Source organism: Lissotriton vulgaris, chromosome 5 (assembly GCF_964263255.1).
Source record: "Lissotriton vulgaris chromosome 5, aLisVul1.2, whole genome shotgun sequence".
NCBI classification, from domain to species: domain Eukaryota; kingdom Metazoa; phylum Chordata; class Amphibia; order Caudata; family Salamandridae; genus Lissotriton; species Lissotriton vulgaris.
In genome coordinates this window covers 887,299,981-887,312,319 of record NC_141693.1, presented here as the reverse complement: position 1 = coordinate 887,312,319, position 12,339 = coordinate 887,299,981, and the positions used below count along the sequence as shown (strand labels likewise).

General features: G+C 43.0%; 1 protein-coding gene across 2 annotated transcripts in view; it reads right to left on the bottom strand.

The window, feature by feature from the left end:
• The window catches only part of NOC3L (NOC3 like DNA replication regulator), a 468,680-nt gene that overhangs the window by 307,168 nt on the left and 149,173 nt on the right, over positions 1-12,339 (bottom strand). For both annotated transcript variants that reach the window (XM_086922466.1, XM_086922467.1), the window contains exons 7-9: positions 11,514-11,675; positions 8,988-9,081; positions 3,150-3,325 (exon numbers count right to left, since the gene is read on the bottom strand). In XM_086922466.1, coding sequence (XP_086778592.1) covers positions 3,150-3,325; positions 8,988-9,081; positions 11,514-11,675 — 432 coding nt within the window. The remainder of the gene's footprint in view (positions 1-3,149; positions 3,326-8,987; positions 9,082-11,513; positions 11,676-12,339) is intronic.

Here is a 12,339-nt window from a genome sequence, read left to right as displayed (position 1 = left end):
CGATCTGCAAGGGGGGGATTTCTTGTTGCACTCTGCCCTCACTGCAGCCATCCGCAAACACTAGGGTGAGGGACTCACTGAGCCAAAGACATCACTGGGCTGCCAATATGTGGTAATGGTGGCAGGTACATTTATGGTGGTTACGTGTTAGTACAGGAGCATAACACAGGAAACATTACTGCCCTTATCAGAGTTGCGACAAAAATGGGAAGCCGACCTTAGAGAGTCTATTCCAGAGAAAACCTGGGGGGAACTAGTAGAGAGGGCTTGGAAGAGTACCAGAAATGCCAGATTCCGGTTGGTACATTTTTATATCTTACATAGGGCATACCTCACCCCGGAGAATAAGTATTTCACGACCCAAACAGCGGCTTGCCCGCGTTGTAATAGGGAAGGGGCAGATTTCAGGCACATGTTTTGGGACTGCCCGCACCTCGGTTATTTTTGGGGAGAGGTAATGAGCTTGCTGGCCGACATCACCGTCAGGGAAGTTGATTCATCTCAGAAGTACTGCCCATCTCAGAAGTACTGCCCATCTCAGAAGTACTACCCATCTCAGAAGTACTGCCTATTACACAGGTTCCCTCATACAACCAAAAATAAAATCACAAGTACTTTTTAGACATGGGTTTACTCCTAGCCAAAAGACACATCACCATGTAGTGGAAAGCAAAACAGGGTCCAAGCATAGCCAGATGGAATAAAGAACTCATTAAGTGGGCAGAGTGTGAAGGAATAATCAGGATGCAAATAGCAATAAGAACGGGGAGCGAGAGGGCGCTGGAAGCAGCACGAGCATGGGAAACGTTAGTGGTTCTACTTAAGATCCAAGATGATGATGGGGAAGAGGAATCAATAGGAGAGCCCCCGGCAGGAGTAGGGAGAGCTACATATCCCTGAGCACATCGTGGATACGTGGGATTATCCAACAGGTACAGCATTCCGCCGCCCTTACTGACCGAAAGATCCTAAAGTGCTACCTCAGACAAATGGGAAACCTAATCTGGAGTGGTTGGGTAGCGCAAACTAGAAATCTGAAAACCAGTGACACACCTGAGGGGAGGGGAGGGGGGCAAGTTGTGGGAAGGGAGTTTAAGGTCGGGGCTGAAGACATGTATCGCAGCTCCAGAATTTAACACAGTACGATGTAGGTCCTTTGGGCTGATGGGAGAAGTCCGGGGAATTTATTCTCACTGTAATGACCTGTATTCCTTTTGTTTTGCTATTACTATCTGTATAAATAACTGATCAATTACAATCCTGATCAATGATAAATATGTACAATTGACTCCTGGAACCTTCTGTAAAACTGTAGGCAAATGATGTGGTGGAGGAGGTATAGGAGGAGGAATAGTATGGGAAGGTGGTGAAGGGACCCTTAATGGAGAGGTGTCTCTCTTCTTTGGAGGAGGAGGTGCAGGCGCCTCTAGTGGTGTCTTCTTGGAGCTAAGAGTTAGTTGGCCAGTCTTAAGATCCTTTACAAGAGTCTTTTGAGTAGGATCTGGTGTAAAAAGCTCTTCTGTGTAGGGCAGATCCTTCTGCGTCGAAGGTTTCAGCTCCAGAGGTTTTTTCGGCACCGACTCGGTAGCTGGTCTAGGGTCTTTTGGCTTAGAAGTATGACCTTTCGAAATGTCTTTTACCAGAATGTGTTTTTTTCGTTTCCGGGTGTTTTTTCAGCTCCGAAGCTTGTGAGTCGGGACCGTTAGGCGTTTTTTTACTTGGCTCCGAGTGCGGTTTTGGCATCGATGAGCCGGTGCCAGTCTTCGGCGCTGAGAGCTTAGGTGTCGGAGCAGCGGTCGGCATGGTTGAGGAAAATGGCTTCTTCTTCGGTGTCGGTATGGGATCAGCACCGGGAATAGGCTGACTCGAGCCCGAGCTGCCTGAAGGATTAGTAGGCTTCTTTGCCGGGCCCGAAGGCAGGGCGTGGGAAGCAGTCTCTCGGTGTGCACCCGGGCTGAAGGTGAGGGTGTGACCGAAGCCTTTTTTGAGGGTGTCGAGGAAGGGTTGGGGTCACGGTCTTACTCACGACCCGTTGAGCTGGAGTGAAGTTCTCGACGTCTGAGTCTTCGGCATCAGAGGAGCTGGCACTTTCTTCGGCCTGCTGGTGATCTGGCACGTCGACGCCCTCTTCAAAGATGTCGTTGGGGATCGAAGCTGACGAGCAAGCCATAGTTCTTCGAGCTCGTCGGTCCCGAATTGTCTTTTTGGAGCGGAAAGAGGCACAAGCAGAACAGTCTTTGGCCTCGTGCTCCAGTAAGAGGCAAAGGTTGCACATCTCATGTAGATCTGTGTGGGGAAACTTTGACCCACATCGAGGACACTTCTTGAATGGCGTCCTTTCCATGAGCCAGAGAGTAAGGCCCAGGTAGGCCCGGAGGCCTTAGTCGACGACCAGAGAAGACTTCGAAGTGGTGAAGAATCGCGTCAATGGGGAGCACGATCAAAACAATACCGTCGAACTGGGTGAGGATTGCGCGCCAAAGGAAATTCGGTTCCAAACCGGAGCACAGGAAACACATCCGAGCCTGATGGCGTAAAAAAACAATCGGAGGTTGGAGCCGATGCCCATGCGCAATATGGTCCAAAGGACGAGTCACCTATCTCGTGACTTCCAAAGAACTTTTCAGGACAAAAACAAACTGCAAACATCCAGGCCCAACACTAGGTGGCGATCTATGCACAGTGTGTAATCTGCTGCTCATATGCCTCGAACAAATTCAACTGAACAACCTGGAAGAGGGTTAATCAGCTCACCTTTTACAAAAAGACCTTTCCAGTTGAAGCTTTAACTACCAAAATCATTAGCTTAAAGTGGGGCTGAACACTCCAACGACGCAGCAACAAATTGTGGGTTTTAGGAAAACATGTGAGTTATACATAAACAAACATCTTTGCTAAATCAATGTGTTTGGTCCAAATTTTCAAAATTAAAAGACGGAAGTGGAAAAAGCCTTGCGAGGGAAAGAGACACTCAGCAATGCCACGCTTAGCAATTCTCAATTACATATAAAGATTTAGATCATGTTATCTTCAAAATATTTGCTTTACGGCACGCAGTCGTAGCTTGAAACCAAATAAGAAATTACCCCTTTTAATTAAGCAATATTAACTTAAAATCATTACCTTGATGAATTAAATGTGTGACTCACCCGTTTGGATTTGTCGTTCATGAGAGGTACAATCATCACAATAATGTTATTGTGGAAGTTGAAGTGAGACAGGGACAACATCAGTTCACACAAGCACTTCACTGCAACCTCTGCCAACCCTTTGTATGCTTTCAATGATACAACATCGCTTTTCTTCAGCTTCATTTGCTTCCAGTCTTAAACGGAGAAGAAAAAAAAAAAAGATGTGGCTCTGAATTAGACTTCAGACAAATGTAAAACTGGTCACCCAATTTCATTTGTGGAGAATTGTATGAATGTGGAAACATCCTCATAAGTCCAATATTCAATGTTATCATTGACTTGATAGAAATAGTGTGTGTCTGGTAGTATCACTGAAAGAGTCTGTTCATGGTGCATTACATACTTGTTAATTCAGGTTTATGCCAAATAAAGTCATATTGTATTCACTAGATATAGCACATGTATATATACATAAAAACAAAAATGAGTGCATATTTAGTATTGGTGTGCTTTCGTCCTGAAACGTTTCCTCACGTTTAACACTTAACTAATACTTAAAATGTATTAATCTTCTTAATATGGCACATTCAAGATATTAAAACATGCATGAACCTGTTAAACCCAGCAGCAGAAGAGCAGATATTGGCTACATACATCACTGGGAAATATGAGTAAAAAATATGTCAGGAGTGTAGTTTACTTACTGTACAATAAGTGTGAAGCTGTGAACGGGTACATTTGTGTTTCATGTGAGGAGAAATCTGGCACCATGTTGGGCTATCTGTTCTCTTGCACATCATGAGGTAATCTTCTTGACTCTGGGTTCCATACTAATACTTAAAGACTTTGCAATATCGTTTGAAGATGGAAAGATCTTGGGAAGATGGTCCCATTCACTCAGTTCGCTAGATGTGTTTATGCTCATGGCTCAGAGTCTTGCTGCAATCTTCAGCCATGGACTATGTTAGAGGGTTGATTTACAAAAAGGGAGATGTTGCCCCATTTCAAAATATATTTACCTACAGCATCTGGTTAACGAGGAATGAAAAGAAGAGTGACAAATGTACCTACCCACTTCCACACTATAACTCAAAGTGGTCATCCTCAAAATTAAGTCACGGCAGGGAGTGACCACAGTATTGGTGTCAAAGGCCGAAGTGATTTCATTCTCGGTCAGAGTACTTCCATGGCTTGGGAAAATCCTTGATATGTGGAGACACACTGCAGTGAAGATTCACCATTCACTCTTCGCCGCTGCTGCATTCAAGAGACTGGAGAACAAGGAATTTACGACAAATGGATGCACATCTGCAGCAAAGGAACTAGCTTAAATTAATGGTCTCTCCTAAAGAATCTCTTCCATGAACACACAGACTTGTAGCAGGAGATTTTATTCACAGTAGTTCTCAACACTTGCATTCCAAGGATGTATGCAGTGGAACTGTAATGGACTAGCCACCCAGCAGCTGAGCCCGGCCAGATGAAGTTGCAGGGAATGTTTATGGAGCTAGGCATAGGGGCCCATCCCTATGGAGGATGCCTGCATAGCCAGAAAAATCTGTACCCACCAGGCTAGGGCTGTATCACTGTTCAGGAAGTGGTCCAACAATGGAGTAACAGTATGGAGGAGGGATGGCCTACACCAGGCTAGCGCTCAGAATTGCCACAATTAACTAAATCCTCTTGGAAGGCACCAAGAAGCATTTAAGATAGTTTACTACCAACACAATACAGTGTTGGGCCTTAGCGATTCTTTGATGTATCTCTGATCAGACAACTGTCCATTTATCAATGGCTGTAGACCTTCACCTGCCACAAAAATGCTTCTACTAGGGCAAGGACTAGGGTAAAGCCCCAGGAAAATGAGGCAACATAGAAATTGAATAGCCATTTCCTGGCCTGGCAGTGTTGACTTCTACCTGTAAACATGAGGCCAGGGACAGACTGGGAACCAAAAGCACCCCAGAAAAATATGAGATACCCAGCCAAGCACCCTCATCTCTTTTCCCATCCATCCATCCATCAATCCATTCTCTCGCCCTCCTTCTCTCCTCTTGGATTACTTACTCTCAGCCCTCTTCCTGCCTCCCTCTCTTTCTCTCTCTAAGCATCCCCATTCCTGCCAGCCAAGCACCCTCATCTCTTTTCCCATCCATCCATCCATCAATCCATTCTCTCGCCCTCCTTCTCTCCTCTTGGATTACTTACTCTCAGCCCTCTTCCTGCCTCCCTCTCTTTCTCTCTCTAAGCATCCCCATTCCTGCAGCAATTAAACTTTGGGAGCTATGGAAAGTGAAAAAGGCACCAGGAGTAGCCCTGGACTTTTAAAACCAACATCAAAGGGATCCAGCACACCGGGAAAATGCCCATTGGAATAAAAGGCCTGTCCAGCACTCACTGAGTAACTTCCACTGAACATAAGTGTCCATTCCAGAGATCTTCGTTATCAACAGGAGAGTGAGGGATAATGTAGAGAAGAAACTCTTGGTCCCCCAGATAGGTAGTATAAACAACAAAAGAGTGTGACTACTTCATAAGAAGAAAGGGAGCACGGGAAAAAAAATCTTCTTAGATTTATATAGAAAGCCCTCACTCACCAACCTAGTTGGTGACATGCTTCATCATTGGGCCCCACTGGGAGAGGCCGAATGCCTCCCCGGTGTGCTTTGACACCAGCATTACTGTGGAGCTGGGTTTTTTGTGTTTTTTGTGTTTGTGAAGAGTGAAGGGGTGATAGTGTGGTTTAAAAATTTCTGGATTGTGTCAAAACTAACTTTAAGTGACCAATCAGACACATTAAAAACAAAGTGTGGGGGAAGGCTAAATAGATTGTTCTGCTACTTCCCATTAAGTGGGGTCAACATGTTTCTGCCATCGTGGTGTCAATTACCTGGCATTCGTCAGGACCTAGAAGCTAAACCTTGGCGGTACGTGCGTGCTAAGGCCCACCCTGACCTGAGGACGTGAAAGTGAAAAATGTTAAACATGTGCAATCAGAAAAATTGGTTGGTTGCCCTTTGATTTAGGGAAACCAGTTTGCACCTGTAAATAAAACGACAATAACAGACAGAGAGAAAAGACAAGACAAACAATTAATTACTATCTTGCCCAGTTCGTTTGTTACAGGTATACCATGCTTTCAATGACGTGCTCTGAGTGAGTCAATCACCTGATGTTTAACTGTACTCATTATGTTATGAGTGGGGTGTTGCTAGCCTCAGAGGCCAGCATAGCTAGTGAGCACGATATGGGCGATCATTATTAATATAGTACTATAACACCTGCACGCCAGCTAGGGCGTTTAGCAGTTTTAGTCGTGTTTGGTAGGAGATCAAGGTGCCAGAATGGCCAGTGAGCCTCTGCGGCGTGACAAAAGAATCACCCAAACTCATGCGAATAGTTAAAACAGATTATAGACAAATTTGGAATAAAGAGTCTCATGTTTGATGTGAGAAATCCTCACACAATGGGTCTCGGGAGGGGGTGGCTCCAGAGATATGCAATTCATTGTTAGAGATAACTGCGAGAGCATGAGTCAATGATTATATCTTCAAATCATTCTGCAAGCGAAGAAACAGTTTGAAATCATAGAGAAGCACAAAGCGGCAGAGTACTCCACATTTTTTTCTTACGTAGAGTAGGAGAAGTAGATTTGCATCTGTTTTGTGGGGAGGACTGTCTAATACCAAACGTGAGCAGTATCCCTGCCTCCTTTCTGGAGGAGCCCCTAGATCACCTGCAAGAAGTCTTGGGATGCGAACTGCAGCAGAGGCGACTGAGAGAACTGTAGAGCACAGCTATTCCTCACCACTGAAAGATTCCTCCTATCAGTGGATTTCTGGATTCGGTGGCAATTCTCAAGAGGTCTTTCCCTCACTTTGGTGGCTCAACTGAAATAGGTTGTGGGTCCCTTTCAGATTCAACAGGCCTTGCCTGTCCTCCTTTTATCCTTACTCCAATTACAGGAGGCCAGTTTGATCAATCTATGTTATGCTCCTCGCTTTACATTTACACATTAAATAACACACCATTCACGAAAAGAGATCCATGAAGAAAGACACAGTAGCTAGAAGAACTAGTTCGGTACTAGGTAGCATTAGCGACAAGTAAGGCTCCCAGCTTTCTATTTCTACAGATTTTTACTGATAAATTCAGGCAGAAAATAATGTGCTTCCTTAAATGGGGCTTGTTATGAGTGACTCTCCGTGCTATCTTTCATAAATTCCAGGCCAACAGCTGAGCAGAAAGACAGCATGGAAAATTAAAAAAACACGATGCCATTTCTTTCAATATAGGCATATTTCAACATATAGTTTCTAGTATAACACTAATATTTACCCGTGGGTGTTGGGTTTTGTTGTATTTGGCTGCTTAATTTACTAAAAACACAACAAGCATTAACCCCTTCGCCGCTGGCTCGTTTCCGCCCCTGTGCTGTAAACAACAGGAACAGGGGCGGGCCATGACGAACCCCAGCCGTCATCAGCACACGAGCACCGTAGTGCATGACGGCTGGGGTTCTCCTTCAGCATGCAAGGGGTTAAAGTGCAAGGGCATGTTTACCAGTTAAATAAGTGTGAAAATACACAATTTTACAACTTTATTCTCAAAACACTAAATAAATAGGGATGAATACCAATACAAGGCCAAAAAATAAAAATGTATAAATACTGACGGAAATGTAAAAAAAGAAATTTATATTATATATATATATATATATATATATATATATATATATATATATATATATATATATATATATATATATATATATATATATATATATATATATACACACACACAATAAAACTGGGAGCCCTAGTTATGAGCAAGGATACTGAATTCTTTGATCCACAGTCAATCACTTATCAACGCCCCAAAGCTCTGCGCTTGGGTTTGTATTGTTACTGAGTAAAGTTCCAGAAACTAAGGATTGACAGGTGTTTACTTCCAAATTGTTGTTTTGTATTATTACATACATTTCTGCGCCAGCACGGGGAGACCGAGGTATTTTATCTTCATTGGGCGTGAAGTCTCCATTTGACTGCCCCTGCCCAGCTGTGAATCTGTGAAAATTGGCTGTAGCGGCCCAAGGGGACAAAGGGTAGCAGCCGTGAACTTTCTTTTGATCTGAGGCTCCCCTCACCACTTACCAGTTAACTAGCACGGACCCACTGTTTCCCCTCACTCACCCACGCCACCTTCTCAGTTTGGCCAACAGTGTATTCTGGGACATGCTGTTCTACAATGGATTTTGAACTACCATGGGTGTGCCGACAGCATTAGGGGGAGGAGTGCTAGGTGCTAGCAGGTATTTCACACAGGATGGAGTCATTTGGTGAAGGACATGCTACAGTGTTGGGCGCTGAGGAAGGCTGGAGTGCCGAAATGTCGCCACTGAGACCATTTGAATAAAGCGAGCTGTTTGCCTTGAAATCCCCTTTGGCCTCTGAGTTCTTCTTCCTAGAGATTATTTAGTTATATATATATATATATATATATATATATATATATATATAATACACACACACACACAATAAAACTGGGAGCCCTAGTTATGAGCAAGGATACTGAATTCTTTGATCCACAGTCAATCACTTATCAACACCCCAAAGCTCTGCGCTTGGGTTTGTATTGTTACTGAGTAAAGTTCCAGAAACTAAGGATTGACAGGTGTTTACTTCCAAATTGTTGTTTTGTATTATTACATAATTTTGTAAAACTGCACTATTACTGTTCTGTATTGAACTTCTTAACTGAAAGTGGTGTAAATGACCATACTGCTTCCATTTAGTCATATATCCAAACAATAATTATTGTGCTTATAACAAATTGAATAACCACCCAAACCCATACCTTTAACTGTTTGTTCCAGGTTTTCCAAGTAAAACTTGTACTGGCAAACCAGTCCTTCTTCAAATTCTCTTAGTTTCTGTGTTTCTTTTTTAACCTGCAGACACAAGTTGTTTTATACAGGCAGAGTAAAGTATTTGATAAAATTAACAGTTTAAAAACAGAGAAAGAAAACAAAGGCAGGCTAACAATGATAACATCTAAAAAAAAAACATGTACTGTACAAGAAAAACATAACATTCATGTAGAATTTTGGGTTTAGAGTAAAAGGATAAATAGTCACGGTTCAGGAATTTATTTCACTGGACAACAAACGAAATCCCTACGCACATTTTAAATAACAATGCCTTCCACATAAAACAGGCCATACAATAATTTAGCATGAAAGATCACACACAATTTACACAAATGGAGAATGACAAGTAACAGAAAGCCCTACTAATCAGATTGTGTGCGCAACTTAAAAGTCAGTTCTTCAGCTTTTATGGCTTTATATATTTTTCAAATGGAAATTTGAATCCAATTATTTCTTTTTTTTATATTAAAATTCAAGACCCTACCAACATTTTAAATATCTTGGTTAGTTGGTAAGACCACCAGACCACCAGTTCCAGCAGTGGCTGGCAGGAAACGGGGGTGACAAAATCCATAAAAAAAACCTTACATCCTCACAGCTGCTATGACCATGTCTCCACCGTCGGGTCTCCTTCTCCGGCGAGTCCCAGAAGCAGGCAGCACCCAGGCTCTCCTAAGCCAATCACAACGTTGTAATGCAGCGTTGGGATTGGTCTGAGTGCCGTGGTTCGGCACTAAGATGAGGAATGGGACCCTGGGCATGTTCCTGTGTATTACAGCCCGGTGAGCAACATGCACATTGCGGATAATTGTTTGGCCCGCCCAAGACGGGCGAACAAACGGTCTTGCATACTTGGGAGTGTGCAAGCCACTCCTCCCCCTGTGCCACCTGCCCCGTTCTAAGCCAGCCCAGAACCTATGAACAATAAAATAATAATAACATTATCATCATTTTATTTTTCCTGCTTTGAGAACAGTGGGGCGGCACTCCTCCGCCTTAGCAGAGGAGCCGCCCCTGAACAGTTAACATTCATTGTAGTCTAGAAGGTTTTCTGCTCAGGGATCACAGATGTACTGAACCTGATCCTAAACTTGACAGCGGTTATGCAAAAAAAAGATGTTCATCCATGTCCAAATATATTTACCCCTTAAGATTTGCAAAGATGCCTGATGAATGAGCTTTGATGCACCCACCTTCCAACAAAAATAACACGCAGCTGGGGTGTAATGAGAGATTATCCATTATAATTAAATCCTGCTCAAGGGTGCTTTCTTCACAGGCACACGATCTGTACTAGTACAGCCAGCGACCAGGAGAGAGGGGATTTGTATATATACCTGTGCAATTACTGTTGCTTTCACTGTGAAATGCAGTTGCACATCGTAACTGAGTCACATGAGTCACCTTCACATGCATTGTTATCTTGAAATTGAAACATTGAGACTATCTCGCTCAGTAGCAGCTAGAGTACCATGTGAATGGATCATTTTAAATACAAATTTAGATGTGCTTGAAGACAAATCTAAATCTAGAATTGGGCCGGAAGAGGGCTCACAAACATGTAAGCTTTTTTAATGAAAGTAAGTCAAAGATATGAGACAAATACCAATGGAATTGTTAGAAAAGCCCACTTTCGGAAGGAGACAATCTAAATTCACAGTACCTATTTGTTAAATAAAAAAGAAAGCTGTGCATATTTGGCTACTTGACGTAAAAGGGAAAGGGACACTCGTGTCTGAGTCAATTGGAGAGTTTAATTGGCTCACAAGCTCCTAAATTAACTTAGGGTGGAGACAGGTGGCTTACCTTTAAGTAACCTCACCTTTCGGTAGATTGGGCATTTCATGATAGAAGAACCACAGGTAGTTCAATCGCGCATCATTTCCTTCTGCCCCACGCTTCTCAATTCCCTCTCTCCGGAGATCAGATTTGTTCTCTACTGGATCATTTTGTAAAGAATCGTGGCTTTTCATCTCTAGGCTTGCCCTGTCCTCGTCTTTTTTGTTAGTCCCTAATTTCTCTTTTTTTATTTTAAGATTATATTGATTATATGATTAAATGATTACAAATCATCGTTATCATATTTGCAACACTGTAGTGTACCCGCAACAGGAGTCATTTATTCATTTTTTAAAACAAAAGTACGCTCCAACATAAGTCATTCGATGAAAGGAGTTATTTACCCACTCGCTTGTATTTTGTAAACTGCCAGGGGTATACTTAAAAGCAGATGCACCACATAAATCTCTGGATGTCCAATAACAAATACAACATTCACAAAATGAAGCAGTAGCTCAATTGACAACAATATGTACTTTAAGAAGCAACAAACAAATGTGAAAATACAACTGTGTGATTATATCCTCAAAAAAATGTGCATCACGAATATATATATAAATGTAGGTAGAATTCAATTCTTTTTTTGCAAACCAAATGACTATGTCAATAACTACCTTTGATGCCTTTTCAGCCTCAGTTAGCGGTCGGATTTTATAAGAAGGAGTTATGTCTTTAAACACTTCTGTCAGTGACACCATTGCAAGCTTCCTTACAGTCACGGCCACGTTTGGGTCTTGCTCCATCAACATAGAACGCAACTCCTTCAGTTTTTTAACCTATTATTAATAAAAGAAATGGTAAATCATGAACTTAATATGCAGAAAAAACACAATAATACATAACAGTAGGGAAGAAAGCCTAGCTGTTGGTTAATAATTCAGTTTTGAATTAACTAATCAACCTGGCGGATTCCTAAAAGGGATACAAGGGGGAGGAAGAAAAAACAGAGCTAAAGTGTAGGAAAAAGCCCCTTTTTAGGTCTTGCCTAGCGAAGCAGCGCATGCGCTGCTAGCTTGCGAGACAGTTTTGCTTTGGAAGCGGGGTGGAGGCTCCACCCATGCTTTTAATTGGGGCACGTGAAAAATCCTTGCTTTGATTGCAAGGGAGGCATGTTGGTTCCCTCCCTTGCCGTGCCTGCCCGGACAGGAGATGAGCATGCGCCCGGCCTTACAAATGGCTGCTTTTGTTCTGGCGTGAGTTTTTTTTAATAGAGGGCAGACAACAGGAATCGCCCGTGTTGTAGTTGATGTGTTTGATGGCCCGGGAGAAAAACGCGGCACAACAAAAAGTTACAATTCAGTAGCTGCTGTGAGGACAGAGTGGTGTGGCGATCTTGCAGCCCCTGTGGGAAGCGTTGCCTTGGAAACTGGGCTGCGCTTGCGTGGCCACTACTTTCGGTGAAACTTGTCTGCAACTGTCTCGGAGGTGTGGCTATGGCCC